This window comes from Pseudopipra pipra, chromosome 3 (genome assembly GCF_036250125.1).
Source record: "Pseudopipra pipra isolate bDixPip1 chromosome 3, bDixPip1.hap1, whole genome shotgun sequence".
Classification (NCBI taxonomy): Eukaryota; Metazoa; Chordata; class Aves; order Passeriformes; family Pipridae; genus Pseudopipra; species Pseudopipra pipra.
Window position 1 is genome coordinate 71,848,162 of NC_087551.1, and position 16,895 is coordinate 71,865,056.

Sequence of the window (16,895 nt, forward strand, 5' to 3'; positions counted from 1 at the left end):
CCACATGCAAACAGGACAGGCCATCATGAGTCCTGGAATAACACCGATTTTATTTTTTTTTTAACTACTAGTCCTACAGTTACATAATTTTTAGTCCTTTGTTCAGTGACCAGTTTTCTAAAAGTGATGCCACAAAATAAAATCCTTTCAGATGGCTTCTTCAGTGACAAGACATAAAATGAATAAAAGCAATAGAGGGGAGCAAGTGTTTAAGGTCACACTTCGTAACAGCTCAAAATCACTGATTTCACCAAAATCACTGATTCAGGGTCTGTCTCTAAGAAATGGCCTTATTATAGAAATGCAACTGCAATGGGTGGTTTGCTGAGACATGTTTTGCTCTGCCTAAGCTCACAGACCAGGATGAGGCACTAGTAATACTCAAGACAGCAGAGTAACTAGCACTTTATATCAAAATCTGTTGGGGCTTTAAGCACTGAGACCAAAGGAAAAATTATTGAAAAACAGTGTTTTTAAATGTCTCCATGAAAAGATCATTCACATATGGCCTTCCAGAACATGAGCCTAACACCGCATTTCTTCATTTTTTGACAATTGCCAAAACTAGAGGAAAGGATAAATAATTCATGCACAGAAATAAATAAATGACTTCATGCAAATCTAACAGCCCAAAATGTTTTGAGCAGTAGTAATTCATTTTTTAAAATGCTGACACATTCTGTGAACTCACAACAAAAAATGTGTCCTTCAGAAAAGTCCCTGATCAAGATCCAAGAATAAACAAGAGTATGATGACGTGTCATGAGCTCCCTCGCAAGTTGCACAAACCTTTAAAGAAGAGCTATTCGCTCCACAAAGCATGCAAAGAGAAGAAACAGAAAAAGCAACCCTCCCCAAATAACAGCGGTTGTACTTCCTCCCTCCTAAGAAGGCACGCAGTACTTTTCCTGATCCAACCGGAGACACAATACTAATCATGACAACACTAGGATTTTCATGATCTAATCATGACAGTATTAGCATTTCACAAGCGATGTATTATGTATGTTTTTTGACAATAAACTGACTCAGCATTTAAAACTCTAGGCCAGATGAAGCCACAGCTCTCCCCCAAGTTAACAAAGAAGACAGCTCACATTTGAAACCCACTGGCAAACACGCATGCACGCATCCCCCAAAGTCTTACCTCATCCTTTCGCAAGTGAAAAAAACCACCCTACCGAGCTGTCAGGACTCCAGTGGTTTTCCATGAGGGCAAAACCAGAATCAGGCTCTCTCACTGACCCCATAAACACTGATGTGAAAGAGCAATACACACATCCAGTCCTGACCCCCCTGAACAAAATCAAACTTGGAAGGCAGACAGAAAGAAAAACAATGTTTCATGTCAGAAGTTGCTAGAATGCAAGTAGATTATGCCAACTACAACTACTTCACCCTTCAGATGAGTGGCAAATGAGTGACCTGTCCGTACATTCAGTGGGAACAGTAGTTTTCACGGAAGGTGGGCAAAAAAAGCATCGTATCGGCCTTTTCTTCCAGAGCTGCCTTAGAGGTAGTCAGGGTTTGAAAGTTCCTATTACTCCTTAAGGTAGGTGCAATTCAGCACAAATAAAAGACCAGGGGGGAACTTAGGGGAACAAAAGGAGGATGTCCTATATTCAGACTCCCACTAGCAGGGAGCTGCACAGGTCACATTTTACAAGGAAGAACCAACAACCTTTCAACAACTTCTCTCTCCCCCCATCTCTTATACAGAGATGGCAGCAATCCTCCTACCCTGATTCACTGATCTAAGCTAGAGAGTAAGGAAATTACACCTCGGTGTTTCCAAACACAGTGCTGGGAATTTTGAAAGCTCTTCAGATGTCTGCGGCTGCAACAGGACGACTCAACAGGGGCAGAGAGAGCAAGCAGCCTCAGCAACCAGTCACCAGCTGGCTGCCAAGGATCGTCCTGAGCTGTCGCGCTGCAAGCTCATCCTTCAACCAAGAAATCCTCTCATATCATACAACAGTCACAGCTTTATTTCCCTCCTCTTGCCAAAGTAAGACCTATCTAATAATGCCATAACACAAAGCAAGGTTTCACACTTTTTTTCTGGAGCATGACCTTTCTCTGCCAAAGTTCTGCAGGGCAGGGCGGATGGGAAGAGAAGAGTGATTTTACAGAGAATTTAGCTTTTACCTCTTACCAAACCTACTAGGCACTGTATTAGGCACTGCCAAGCTAAATTCCACGGTGTCAACACCCTTCAGCTGGGAGTCTGGCCCTATTTCTGTACGCAGGATTAAACAAGTACCTGCTCTGGAAGGAAATATTTGATAGGCACGGATGAGTGTACCTCTTCTTTTCAGCTCTGTGGTCAGTATGTTTAGCCAAAGCAGAAGCACAGGTAATAGTTGCTATACCACAAGTCTCAGCACAAGGAGAAATGAAGGGTTGTCCTTTGGGTTATTACCCTACCGAACATCACACCTAGCTATAATAGCTACTCTATATGAAGGAGTAAACACAAAACCAAATTGCTCATCCGGGCTCATTTCTTTCCAGCCCTTCTGAAACAACAACAAAGAATGTACCCACTCCAGGGACAAGGATAGGACAGACTTACGCAGCTAGCTACCAGTGAAGATACTGTCCCAGATAAACAAAAGTTAATTTAAGCTATGGCCACCCTTCTGTCAAGTTTGCTACAGCCCTACCATTACTTCCTTAACCAGACCGCTGGAGTTTTTAAGAATTTAGGAAGTCAGGAATACAACAAGCTCACGAAAAGAATAAAGCAATTTCATAACCAAAGGGAAAACAAAAAGAAATAATTAAACACATTTCCAGGAATTTAGTTTTTTTCCCTCTCTATGTTTTTTAAAGCTATTTATTGGACAACCGAGGCACTTTAATCTCTGAGCCAGAGGCAATGAATGGTCCTGGCAAACAGCAGTCTAGAAATTGGCACAGAGAACTACCCCACAGTTTAAATATGCTTATTCAGATGCTGTTCAAATTGTGTGAAAATTTAACTGTTTGCGAATTGGTACAGAACCAGTTTCAGGGGTAGGTTGGCTGTGATTTTCAGTGAAAATATTACACAACAGATGACCAGTTCACAGTTTCTTAAAAGAGTTATTAGGGTCCCATATTAAAAGCTAGTGGGCAGTTTTTGTTGGGGGGGGGGCGCATGTTTGTCTATGCTAAAGAATCAAAGACAGGCACACACTTTCCGAAGCACTATGATTTGCCTTGTCTGACTCCAACCTTCCCCAGAGCATTGCCGCTTACCTCTTTGCAGTTAGATGCATATTTGAAAGTCAAGTTCCTTGGCAAGGAAGCCTCTGCCTGAGTTAGGGTGCCTCCATCAGCACTGGGATCCAACGGGTGATCATTTACAATGTATGTGCACTTCTCTTCAAAATCAGCTTCTGTCCACAGAGTCATGTCAGCATCCTCCATGTCCATTTTCATTGTCCACTCTCTCCCTTTCACCAGATCCTTGAAACTCACAGTGTTCGAGCTACACTGTGTAGCAGCCTGGAAAAAAAGAAAACAGCCTTTAATCCTCATTGTCCTTCAGTGTTGTGGTTTCCGTCGATACAGCGTGACTAATACAGTTGTCTGTGACACTTTAAAAGCGTATGCAGGATACTTGGTACAGTTGAGTAATAGCCAAAAAGCAGTGTAAACGAAGCTGCTCTGACTGAAGCAGCGCCTTAAAATGCCAGCCTTGGTAATAATGAGGGAACAAAAACAGAGGAAAAAATCCCTAGGCTGACAACCGCTTTACCTCTTTCAGACCCTTTCTTTAATGCTTCAGAGAAAAAAATATTCTGTGCTGAAGAAAACGTGGGGTCATGGCTGCGAGACCACTTAGTCGCCTGTGGAAAAGCTGCCTCAGAAAAGTGTCACAAACAAGGAGAGGAAGAGGAAAGGAGCCGCTGTCTGCGTCTGAATGAAGCTAAAAATGGAAAGCGCATGTTGGAAGAGCGGAACCCAGCCTTGCCTCTTCCAAATGGGGAAGCCTGAACTTTCCCACCGGCTTTCAACACACAAACAACTTTCAAAACAACCTGGCCCCCCCGCCTCCTCCTGACGTCCCCTTATCCTTTGGCATGGAAGGCTGAGAAAGCCGACATCCTGCCAGCATCACTGTAGCAGCAACAGCCCTGCACAAAGCACTACAACACATTTTTGGGGGTTAAAACAGAAAAGGAGCAGGGGAAACAAATAAAATAAATATTTTTTAAAAAAGCTGTTCTATCCCTTTTGATTTTGATGGTACCTACTAGAATTACTACCTCAAAGCACTAGATATGAGCCTAGCAGGACAATTCCAGCAAGTCCTTCAGCCCCTCAGTCTGTTCAGGACAGAAGCACTGTTATCAAAGCTATCCTCGAACAGGTATTAGGGTCAGGCTCTTTCCATAAGGCTCACCAAAATCTGTGCCTACGCCTGTAGCCGGGAATGACGTTCAACCCAGTGTAAAATCTCTTCATTTTTCCTTTTCGAATACGCAGCTACTACGAAATTCACACCCCTCCTCCGGGAAAAACGAAACGCGAAGACTGAAAGTGCACGATCTTCCCAGAAAGAGGGTAAGGTCTGACTGACTTGCGCTCGGGGGAGACCCCCAGAGCTCCCCTGGGACCGCCCCCGCCGGGAGGCACGGCCGGGCCGCCCGAAGAGGCTGGGGCAGGGGTCGCGGCACGCAGCCCCCCCGCGGCCGCCGCGGGACCAGCCCCACGCCCCGTCCCGAGTGCGGTCGGGGCGAGCGGTGCGACAGCGACGGACCCTCGGCGTGGTATGGGGAGAGGGGACTAACAGCGAAACTCAGGCCGCGGGGGAAGGGGGGGCAGGGTGGCGACAGCTGCGCGGCGGAGCGAAAGGGTTAATGCCGATCAGAGAAGCGCTCTCGCTCCGGGAGAGGCGACGAGGAAACTTCTGCTCCGTCCCGCGGGCGCCGGAGCGGGCGAGAAGCAGGAGCCGGGGAGGTGGAGACGGGTGTGAAGGGGGGACGGCATCGCGCTCCTTACCGGGGCAGAGTCCGCGCGCGTTTCCACACCGAAGCCCACCGGCGGCGGCAAACCTGGCTCATCTCTACAGAGTAAACATTTCTCCTTCCTTCCAGTGGCCGGGTCCCCGGGAGACTGACTCACACCTCCAGCCGCCGCTCCTCTCCTGCTCCTCCCTCCCCCGCTGTCAGACAGGTGCTGCTGCTCTTGCCGCTGGGGAACGCTGGGGGGCCGCCTGCCACAGCCGCGCGCTCCGCTCGCCCCGGCCCGCCCGCCGCTCGCCCGCCCGCCCGCGCTCTCGCACCGGCCCCTCCCTCCCTCCTTCCCTCGGCCCCTCTCCCCACAGAGCGGGAGGTGGGACCCTACCTGCGGCCCCTGCCCCCGCCCAGCCCACCCGCGTTGGGTTTTTACATCACTTTTTTTTTTTCCTCCCTTTCGACCCAGACGTCAGCAGGGAGAGCCGCGGCGCTGCCCCGCCGCCGCGGTCTGCCGGGCGGGCGCTTCGCGGAGAGCGCACCTGAGGCAGCTTTTACTAGAAATCTGTTTCTCGTGCTATTTTTAAGCTTCGGAGTTCAACACATGCCCGCTTTCATTCTTCTGCAGTTTGACTTGATAGAACATTATAAAAAATAACAAAATTACTCCCAAGTTCCCAAGGAATATTGATTTAAAACTCGATTCAAAGTGCCTGCTCCCAAACTCTAACAATCATAGTATTTCACTTGAGATGTCGCATTTGGGAGTTTCAGAGTTTTGATTTTATCCCTTTCCTGAGCCTCCTTCTAATCAATGCCTGTAAAAGGAACTGGGAAAAACATTTCTGTTTCTTCCCTTAAAGAAAACCTTCCCGTCTCCCTAGATAACAGCAGGGAAGCTCACAACAGCAGGGAAGCTCACAACAGCAGGGCACGGCAGGCAGCATTTCCAAACCCGTTGCCTCCTTCACAGTGTGGTAAGAAAATGAGCACAGATCTTGCACAGCGCAATGTGTAAGTGACCATCCAGGAACATGCTGGTGATGGAAGAAGGATTGGTAGAGCAATCAGCACATCCCTGCATCCAATTTTTTCCCCTCCGATCCAAGTCAGCATGCTGGCTGAAGGAAGGACATCCTGTGATGATGGCATACAATGTCCTGTTTGTTTATTATTAAGAGCATTCCTGCTTCTCATTACAGAACAACCAGATGCCTTACTTCCTTCAGTGGTCCTGTCTCTTTAGTGAGGCATCCTCAGGCTCAGAGGAACAGTGATGCACAATTCCATTTATAGCCATCCACAGCCCAGCGCGAAACACTAGCTGTTGCACTGTGAGGCAACTCTACTACTTTTCCTTCTTCTCACATGTCTGCAAGCTTATTTCTCATCACTTTCCAGGCACTTTACATGTCAACCAATTTCACATCTTCTTCTAAACATACATCACTTATATTTTAGAGTGATCTGGGTGTTACGTATTTCTTCACAGGAAAAAGGGAGAAGCAGTGGCAGAGGGGCAAAGCAGGTTTTATGCAATCGGGTGCCTGTCTGTCTCTCTGACAGGCATACACAAACCCCTTTCCCTTAACCTGATCCTCCTCCCACTGATAAAAAGACGTGTGGAAAGGATTACTTGCCGTTTTCGGCCTGCGATGCTGAGAATAGCATATCTGTGTAAAGACCTTCCGTATGCACTAGCACGGGAGGGCTCGTGGCAGCAGACATAAGTAGGGCAACTGCTGGCAAGTCAGTGTCCTGGCTTAACTGCCACCACAGTGTAATTCCACAAGAGAGGTGGCCTGAGCACTGGGCTGAAGGATATAAGTGTAATTGGATATACCCAGTAAAACGAAGGCACATCCAAAATGAGGTCTAGGAAGGCTCTGAAGTAGGAAGAACCATTCATTAAAGGAGAGAAATCCGGCCTACTTGATTGGGTTAATTAACTGATGCTGAGTCACACTGCATAGAACAGAAAAACAATGTAGTCATACTGAAGGTGATTATTTTACCAAAAAAAAGTCTCGCTCCGAGAGGCAGCTGTTTCAGAGCTTTTCACTTCCCTGTTAGCTTGAAAGAAAAACAAAAAAGGGGAGGGGGGGGCAAGAAGAAAGGGTTGATGTGTTTCCTTCAGGGACTGATCTTCTTAACGTGAAGTAGAGCAGAGGAAAAAGCAAATCTGCTTTTCAAGGAACTGAGAATGCTTTTGGGCTGGAAAACAAGAGGAAGCAGAGATTAGATCAGATCAGATGAAGTAAAATGTTCCTCAGGACAGGAGGATGCCACTATCCCAGGTCAGTGCGGCTCTTTCCCTGGAGCCTGAGGAGGCAAGCACAGCCTGTGAAGCCTATGGACTTCAGGTAACACTGAGGCACACTCCGAGGCTATCCTGAAATTAACTCCAGGTGCCTCAGTGAAGCTGAGCCCAGAACTACTATAGTGCAGGAGAAGGGGTTTCAGTGCTGTGCAGGTCTAGCCTAATAGTGCCTGATCTGGAATAAAACTAAGTTTATCAAGAAAAAGAGACAGAAACAAATTGTTAAGAATGCGTACTAAAGTAAGAAACACAAAGGAAACTCTGCCATTAAAGAAATATATAGACTGACCTTCTGACCTTCCTCCTTAAGAGAGAAACATAAAAAGACACCCTGTTCAACCAGAAGTTTGCTGCTCTTTTATAGAAATCGTTTGTACCAGCAGCTGCTATTGTCTGGAATGTGCAATCTCAAAATATTGTTCATTTCAAAAAGATCATTTTTAGTCATATTTTATTTTTTTCCTTCTCGCTCAGAGAAAACCTCAATTACTGTATTAATCAGCATTTCTCAGGCAGCTCTCTCTCCAGCAGCTTTCAGCCTGGCAACAAATCATGAATGGCCCTAACAGCTCTGATCTCAGAAATCCCCATCCATTTCCTTTGATGCTATCACCACTTCAGCTCAACAACAAGCCTGCGCAACTCAGCCTCAGCTGCCACTGCTGCTGTTCTCCCTGCCTGCTGTAAGGGGAAGAAGGAGGGAAGGGAGCTGGCTCTAATAGATGAAATTTCTTTACAAAGTTGGAGGGGAGATAAAATGCACACAAGAGATTAAAGAAGAGTCTCATTTTCACATCCTCCCCTTCCCCAAACAAGGTCAGTGGCAGATTGACCACATCAAGGGTAACTACCAGACCCACCCCCATTTCCCACTTCCTGCATGTAGGCATCCTTGTGCTGGTAAACATTTGGGGACCAGTTGTGGTCATTACTTGGAGAAGGTACACCATGTAGTTGCACGACTGCACATCTTTTAAAAGCCAACTGAGAAATCAAACTCTAAGAAGAACTTCCTTTCAAGTTCTGATATACACTCACGTTTTGGGGCCACATTTTTGAAAACGTGGTTGCTGTCAGGTTCAAGGCAAAGAGAGAGAGACCCAGCACACTCCAGTGACTGTGCAACAGGAAAAGTTACAGCCGTCTTCTCACAGACTGGCCTGTCCTTTGCAAAACAGAGCCTATAGGTTTCAGATATGATCTCAGAGGCTTTGTATGCCCTAGACAACTTTAGCATGCTATTGCCTATAAGGAGAGAAATTAAAATTGCTCTTGAATCTACAAGGTTTTTGCAAGGGCATTTGGGGTGGTGTGTGGTGTAACGAGGAGGCTTTTGAATTAACACATGCAGCTTTCAGGGACTGCTTTTAATTACAGAGCACCCTGGTCATTGCCTCGTAGCACTTCCAAACGCCAAATGTTTATTTTTGTCTCAGCTGAGCACTACCAAGAGCCGATCTTTTGGCTGCACTCTCAGCTACCGTCTAGTGTAAGCCTTAACATCACTTTTGGTTTCTGTTGTTTTATCCTCTCAAGAAATTTTCCTTAAAAAGAGAAAAAAGGAGTCAAACTGAAATACCATATCCCTTTTTGTTTCCAGCTAGGCCTTATTAAAATACTGCTCAGATGACATACGAATAAGCCAGAACAATCCTCCTCCAATTGAATAAAAACATTCTCCCAGCACACAGAAGCAAGAACTAAACTTCAGCCATTTCCTCTCATTGAGGCTTGACTTTGAGAAGGAGACAAGGCTGTATGGGCCTGCTATCAGGAGGGCAAGAAGGCTCTGTGAGAAGGTGGACCACAGATGTTCCCTTCTTGTCTACCATCAGCCTTCCCATCACACTTCTGAGCAATGGTGGTCTTGGGAAAGGTAAGAATGACAACCAGAAGCCCATAGAACAACACTTTTATTGTCTTTGTATGTTTCTATGAACCTAAGTTCGTATTGGACAAGAAAACCTGAGCACAAAAATCAACCTTTCAAATCCCAAAAGTGGACTTTTGAATATTCTATCCATTGCAACTGAGTCTGAGGCAAAATTTATGACAACAGGCCAAACCATTTCAACCACTTTCCAACCTTACTGGTGACAAGGGGACAAAAAAAAGGGTGTGTTTTGGAAAACTTTCATTTAAAAAAGGCTGATTTCTAAATTGTCACAGAAGAGGGATAAGGTGGTATACATACAGTAGAAGGCTCACTCCTGTGAATATTTCAGGTATCAGGCCCACAACAAGCTCACAAGCTGAAATAATGAAGCCACCTCAGAATAACTGCATAATTTACACTTTCATGTCTCTTCCCTGCTTGGCAGTCATGACACTTTTTGGGGTATTCTCTGTTAAACCTGCCTGGTAAGACACAGTCATATGAACAATAGTGAAACTTCAGATTCTGCCCCTACACAATTCCGTTTTCATTTCAGATACTCTCTGGGTTTACCAATCTCCTGGAGCTGATGAACACAGCAGAAGGAGGGTGAGATCCATGGGTGGAACCACGCCACTTTTCTCAGACAAAGAGCTGGCCACAGAGTGTGTTTCAAAACAGATTAACAAAAACAACAGCTACACACCATGACAAAGTGCATGTGGTGGAAATAAAAATATTTACCCACAGATTATCACAGATCTAGCAATGTGACTACCGTGCATCTAGGACCAAAGGATTCAAAATAGTGACTGTATGTTTAGAGCTAATTAGGGAATCTGGTAGGGTTGGTCCGAAGGACCACTTTTTAATCTTCTAAGAGTACAGTTGTCATTTCTTCACCTCTCCTACCTCAGGGTGGTGAAATAACAGTCTTTTCATACCTATGTGTTGGGTGGGGGAGGGAAGAATTCCTCTGCTATTAAACACAACTTCTCATTAAATAGTTGACACCTTATCCTTCTTTAAATGTTGTAATGTTTACTTTGCAAAACCCAGGAAAGCTTTTAAAATAAAGATAGCAGAGAGATTCTTAAGCCCGGTGTCCTTGCTTATCTGCTCTTTATCAACCAGCTATTGTTTCTGGAGGAGCCCGTTGGGGAAGGTGGAGCAAAGGGGGTTAATGTTCAATAGGTATCTATCAGTTCCCCTGAAGGAATAGCGCTGCTGACAGAAGAGCAACACTGGGCTCTCAAGTACTTCCTGCAGAATGTGACAAACCAGAGAAGAAAAAGAAAAAAAAAAAAGAGGGCTGCAGCTCCTTTTTTTTTCTTTTTTTTTTCTCTCTTTCCCAAAACAACTAGTTTTAAGAAATACATTGTCTTTAGGAGAGATAATCCCACAATAGAGAGTCCATTAGAGGTATTAAAGCATTGGCAGTGCCTGATCTACAAGAAGGGCTCTGTCCTGACAATAGACAATTAAAGCTGATAAATCTGCACTACTTGTTGCCGTTCTAATTCCTCGTAATTGTATGCTACTTGTCCCTGCCTCCTGCGTCCAGGGATGAAGCATGCTTCTTTAATCTCCAGAGTACCTGACCTAGTTCCTATGTGGTCTTTTCAGGACCTGTTTTCTTCCCATCTGGACTTCTTCCCTCCTACTCTCCTTTCCTGCTTCTCTCCCCCTAAGCATTAAGAAGAGGTTAGGATAGAGGGCACAGAAAACACCAGAGCACAGCACCCGGATCAATAATTCTGGAGCCCCAGACAATGCGCTAATCTGCAATAACAGCTAATCATGGTCAATTTGGCACACCAGTGATTAAACAGTACTTTTCATTAGGCTCAACAAGTAGAGCAGACGCACACTGACAATTCAAATTGCCCTATCAGTAAGAGCTGCCAAACTCACGTGCACTTCTGCATTTGTAGCTGCTGCATCACTAGACCTGCCAGACTAGGTCTTTGGGGGGGGCTTACCTGTTTTCTTTTGACATTTTATGGACTAAGACTCCTAACTGTGTTTTCTATAAAAAACAAGCCCCTGCCTCATTTCACTGTCACAAATTCTCTTAGTTAAAGGGCTCAGTGGGTGAAATTGTGATGCTGAAAAACGATCGTTGCAATTACATATTTCCTCTTGGTGCTGACAGCGTTCTTGGTTTTACTTTATGTCTCAAAGATATTTGCTGTTTTTCTCAAATTTCCTTTTTATTTTCTTGGAAATGTTGCAAGCCTGCTGGTGACAGAACAGAAGCATGAAAATGTGAAGCACAGGATTTAGAAGATGGAAAACAAGTAAAAATTACCTTGAATCTATTTATTTTTCAAACTGAACTGTTCAGCCAACATCAAAAATATTTGGACACTCAGGAACGGTTTGGATTTTCTTTTTTCAGCCCTGAACTTGTGAACAAGCCACTACCATCTCCACCTTAGAAATCTACACAGCTAATAACCTTTATATGCCATTTTGATAGTGACCTTCCTGTCACCCTCATAGAACAATTTGTTTTGACAACAGTTTATTCTGGTTGCAGTAGTACCTAGCAGGTCCATTTTGCAAACTGCCCTGAAAGCCTAACCCAAGAGTTTACCACAATTTTTCTCTAAGGCACAGCACCAAATTCCAGGACTCCTAGAGACCAACCCCACAAACCCAGAGGTCTCCTTCTGTTTAACTTTAGCTTATCATCCTTGTAGTAACTTGAATAAGTGTTAAAACTGCATTTCAAGTTGCTCGTAAAAAAAAAAAAAAGAGTGTGGAAGATGTCAAACAAAAGCAGGAAATGTCTATTCCACTATTAATATTAATGAATCCCTAATGCATTTGTAACCCACTTGAGGTTAAGTCAGTAGAGTTCTTCTTCTGACAGCTATTCCTCTTCAGACTACCACTGCTGAAATGTTGATGCTTTCCCTTTTGCTCTGTAATCTTTAAACCAAATTTAAATCAAGTTTAAACCAGAGCCTACCACAAAATCATGCATTTTATCCTAAGTGAACACAAAGCCCTGGAGAGAGTGGTTTAAAACAGCACACATGTCTGCTCAATTTATCATTTTAAGATAGGAAGCTGCCGCAACAAACAAAACACCTCCTTGAAAGTGGGACAGCAGCAGATTGTGGTGCAGAAAGCGCCGGGATCTTTTGTTTTCCTGGAGAGCAACAACAGGGCTTTACGGCGAAAGACAACAGCCTCCCCTTGCTGAAAGCTAAATCAGTTCACATAGAAAAGCCTGCCAACTGCTATTTAGATGGTAGCAAAATATTGCAGATAATTCACTTTTCGTGGTAAAGCAGAAACAAGCAGGCATGCAGCACCCAGCAGGGGCTCAACTGATAAAACGGTGTCAAACTCAAACCATTTGTCAATTGGAAGGGAAGAGAGCAAGCTGAAAGATGGACTCAGGAAGTAGATTTATCTAGTGCGACACATTAACTAGTATAAATACTAAGGAAAAAGTAAACACATTTACCCAGCAGTATCTCCAGCCAGCAAAGAAAGGGCTTCTAAGCCTCAGACCCACGCTGGCCATCTAACCACTCAGCTGTCAGCTACAACAGCAGTAGCATTTTTCTTCTTGTGCAGGATTGCAATGCCATTTAATTCATGGCACTAAAAGGTTTTATTTAAAGTGTACGTTATAATTAAGCAAAACAAAAGCGTGAGTCGTCTGCTGTTCTAGTCTCCTCCCTCCACCCAGTAGCCAAACCAATAAAACCACCTTGGCAGCAAACAAGTCAGGTAACATACCCCGGAGAAGAGCACAGATTTGTTATAGAATCATTCACTTTTCGTCTGGCTTGTTCGAAACTGCCTTATCAGAAACTTCTGTGCCGGAGGCTCCCGAGGCAACGGAGGGGGCTGACAATGCAGGTCAGGCACAGTAAGTCGCCAACAGCGTAATGTGGGGCACATAAACAAACTGGAATAATGCAGGGCAGAAGGGCTCTTTGCTTTCCATTGGGAAGTATAAACGAATAACACAGTCTGTCAGCAGTACATCCCTGCTAAGATCACCGGGAAGAAGGAAAAAGTTTCAAAGGGCTTTAGGATACCAACCCACAGCCGTGTGGCAACCTGTAATATCAAAGAATGGCGCAACATATCAGCAAACCATTTTAACACTCAATCTAATATAAACCTCAAAAATTAACAGCAAAGTAAGTAATTTGCATCATGTCCCAGCCCCCCCCTTCAAAAAAAAAAAAAAAAAAGGGAGTTAGTTCATAAAGAAAATTACCGCACAGTTCTTTGTTCAGCTGTACCTTCATGTGTCCACACAGCACAGGTTCCCCACCTCCAGCTTATGCATCTCAGGATTTTAGTCCATATGGAAAGTCTGTCATTCACTCTCACACCTTTACACGCACACATGCATGCTCATGCACACCACACCACACCCGCGCTCTCGCTCCTCAACACACACTGTCTGGAACTGCTCCGAGGATTTTAGAATTTCCTCTTGCTAGCAGATTCCTCCCTCCCCTCACATCCACTCCACCCCGTTCTGTAATTAGGCTTAACAAGAGCAATTAACAAAACAAACTCCTCTCCTCCTGGTGGCCTGATAATTCTGATTGTCATAATATATTAAGATGTGTAAGCCAGTTTAAAATAAAGGTAAATTACAAGATTGCACAAGAGCCATTTTGTACCTATTTCTACTCCTTTTATCGTAGGGCTAATGAACATTCAGACACGCCTTTAATTTAAAACATAAAAAACCAAAATTCACTTTTGAGCAGCAGAGCTCAAAATCGACACTTTTGAACCAACAAGACTATTTTGATTTTTTTGCAAGTTTATTATAGGGCAGCTCCCTTCTCCTACGCAAACTCCTTAGAAGCAGTTTTCCTTGTGGAATTACTTTGTGACCCTAAACATCCAAGATGTGAAAGCAAGTTTTAATGCATCTTTTGGCTCTACAGATGTCCAAATAAACAGATTGCAATTGTTCCTTTTGTTCTGCCTGGTGTCTAATGGCATGATACAGGAGACCAAAGCCTCAACATTTTTCTGATAGTTTGTCCATCCACTTTTAAATCCCTTTCCTTCAGCAATCAAATCACAGAAACTTAGTGTCAGAATCATCAGAAAAACAATTGAGAACTAACCGAGTTCAAGTGGTCAGTGGAGAAACTTTGATGTCCTTTGATTTCAGTGAACTATGTGTAAAATACACAGAGAAAATTTACAGACAGCCAGAATTCAATTGAGAAACATATCTAGTTCTTGTTCTGCTTATACGCTCTGTGAGTGTGTAATGAAAACTGTCAAAATTAGTAAACATATCAAGCACGCAGAAGACCAGAAAATAAAACCAGTTTGATAGGTGACATGGATTTTGGTTCGTATGAACTGCAAAAAACATTCTGCTCCCTCAGTTATGTACAACCTGATTCACAATACCATCTGCCAACCACAGACAATTTTTAAAAAATACAAGGAAAAAAAAAGGAAAGGCTTATGTTGCTAGTGTATTGTTGAAATCCTGCAGTTTCTGATAAGCTTGATATGTTTTCCCAAGTCAATGATTTCATCTCTGCTGGGTGTCAACATTTGCACAAGAATAATTTTGGGGGTCAGAAAGACATCAGCAAATGAGATTTCAAAAGGTTTCATAAGAGCACAGATTGCTCAAACCCAGGGAAAGGAGGGTTTCAGCTTCCAGAAGTTCACTCTTCTGCTTCTTCATTCCTCCTTCCCTGAAACTGAGTCAAAGTTCTGTAAAAACCTACAGCAAATCGTCAGATTTGCAAGACAACAGTCTCACATAAAAACCCCCAAGCTTTGCAGTGAGACAAACCCTCCAAAATGTCAGTAAATGGAGACCTATTATGGTGCAAACTCAGGCACTCTTTCAATTGGTAGGAGATGCCAGGAGATCTAGAATTGCATTAAGAAACTCATTTCTGCACTCCTGGCATATGATGCACTATCTTTTTTTCCACTTCATTTGGTGTTCAGAAAGAAGAGTGATGATTAAAAAATCGTTTTTCCAGATTTTTTTCTCTCCTTTCTCCTTGAAAGGCCCAGTGCCTTACTTTAACCACAGACCATTCAAATGAAGACAACCAATTTTGTCTTGTATTTTTCCGCTTTGCTCATCAGAACAGCAGCACTAGAACACCTCACAAACATCAAATAATGACTAATCTGATTTTCACAATACCTCCCCCATATGTTGATGAAGGTATTATTGCTATTCTCTCTCTGCAGAAGGGGGATGGAGACACAATGACATTAACATCAAAAGCATACATTAATTTTGGGATGTGGAACAGCCAATTTACTCAGCACAGTACATTACTTTCTACGTTCAAAGCATTTCTCTTCCTGGCATCTGTGATGGCTCTGTATTTTGCAGGACTTCACATCAGGCACCCAGGAAGATGTCAAAATTATTGCCCACCTGTGAAAGACTTTGCTGAGGTGAATTGGTGTGAATATTATACAGAATTACAGAAGAAATAATACCTAGTGCTTCAGAGCAGAGCTCACCTGCTCTGAGAAGAGCAGCATTTTTTTCTACCATGGTCATCTTACTTCCTTAAGCTGCAGCAAATGAGATGGGGGGAAGAGGTGTCTTAAAGATAACATTACGCCACCCCAATTCATCTCCCCTAGCAAGCTTGTCTTATGCCTGAATGAGGCAAGTAACCAGTTAACAGTAATTAAAGGAGTAATTAAAGACTGTATCATAATGCATAAGAGGATCAAATTGGGGTTAGGCAAACAACCTTAAGTCTGGAGAACTTGAGTTTGCAATTTTAGTAATGTTTTTCTACAGTTTTTATGCTGATTTTTTAAACTGTAAATAGAAAAAGTAGACACGGCATGACCTGGCACTACACTGATGCCCAAACAGATCAGCAACAGAGCTAGGATATTATGATCTGCCACAGGCAGACTTCTGCAGAGAAGCTGGCAGACCTGGCTCAGAGCAACCATATGGTTGTTTTTGGCAAGGTCAGCACAAGCATTGTAAGGGATAGGACACTTCTGTTGGTGAGTTTCCCCAGGAGACCTGCTGGAAGCAGAGGAATGACTGCTTTCAGGCATCTTGATTTCATGCCAGGTTTGATGTGGAGTTTGTTCTTCCTTCTCCCAGACCTCGTCTCAGACTTCTTACTGGTTTCCTTGGCCAGCAAGTCCTCAGCTTTTTACTTCTGACCCCTCTTGTAACTTCCCTTTCCAGTCACTCCCATCTTCCACTCCCACACCCAGGCTCCTGTGTGCCAAGTCTTCTCATCAAGCCAGTTTCAGTCCCTCCTGGTTCCTCATCTGCACTGCACTTTTTTCCTGTCCTCATCTAAGCAAACATGGCATGCTCTCCATCCCCATGCGCCCTTTCCTGTTGACCAGCAGGCCTAGCCTCCACAGCCTGCACAGCAGTGTGGTGCAGTCAAGTCTCCAGGCATCTCCTGGTGCTCCTCTGCAGGCGCGTAGCAGTGAGCCCAGTTCACAGGTAGAGCAGACATGGAAGTCAAGCCTACTGGAACTCCTGCGACTATGTTAGTATGGCACTGAGCCCGAGCTAATAAGCCCTGGTGAGAAGCCGGATATATTAGCTTGGGCTTAGCACCGTGCTAATGCAGTCAGGCAGCTTTTGGATCAGAGCTGGCTTACATCCCACCCGCTTTTAACACTGAGCTTGCTCGTCTTTGTCTACAATAACCCGTAAGGATAAATCCCTCGGTCCTGTACCAACCTTACTCTCAGTTTCCCTGATCTCCGGGCATAG

The 16,895-nt window shown here is 44.2% G+C and overlaps 1 protein-coding gene and 1 long non-coding RNA gene across 5 annotated transcripts in view; one reads left to right on the forward strand and one right to left on the reverse strand.

Annotated features, from left to right (window-relative positions):
- PRDM1 (PR/SET domain 1) overlaps nt 1-5,159 on the reverse strand; it is a 24,758-nt gene extending 19,599 nt beyond the window's left edge. Inside the window, exons 1-2 of one of the 3 annotated variants that reach the window (XM_064649864.1) lie at nt 4,993-5,159; nt 3,244-3,492 (exon numbers count right to left, since the gene is read on the reverse strand). In XM_064649864.1, the coding sequence (XP_064505934.1) occupies nt 3,244-3,426 (183 nt within the window). In that variant the 5' untranslated portion in view covers nt 3,427-3,492; nt 4,993-5,159. Of the gene's footprint in view, nt 1-3,243; nt 3,526-3,745; nt 3,845-4,992 lie in introns of those variants that run through there. The other 2 variants (XM_064649863.1, XM_064649862.1) reach the window with 2 other exon arrangements.
- Nucleotides 4,022-10,239, forward strand: LOC135411801 (uncharacterized). Of its 2 annotated transcripts, none has more exons than XR_010429324.1 (3): nt 4,022-4,760; nt 8,867-9,142; nt 9,699-10,239. It is a non-coding gene; the product is annotated as an uncharacterized LOC135411801 (long non-coding RNA). The 2 variants fall into 2 exon arrangements; XR_010429325.1 differs by lacking the exon at nt 4,022-4,760 and adding an exon at nt 4,797-5,166.
- The last annotated feature ends 6,656 nt before the right edge of the window (nt 10,240-16,895 follow it).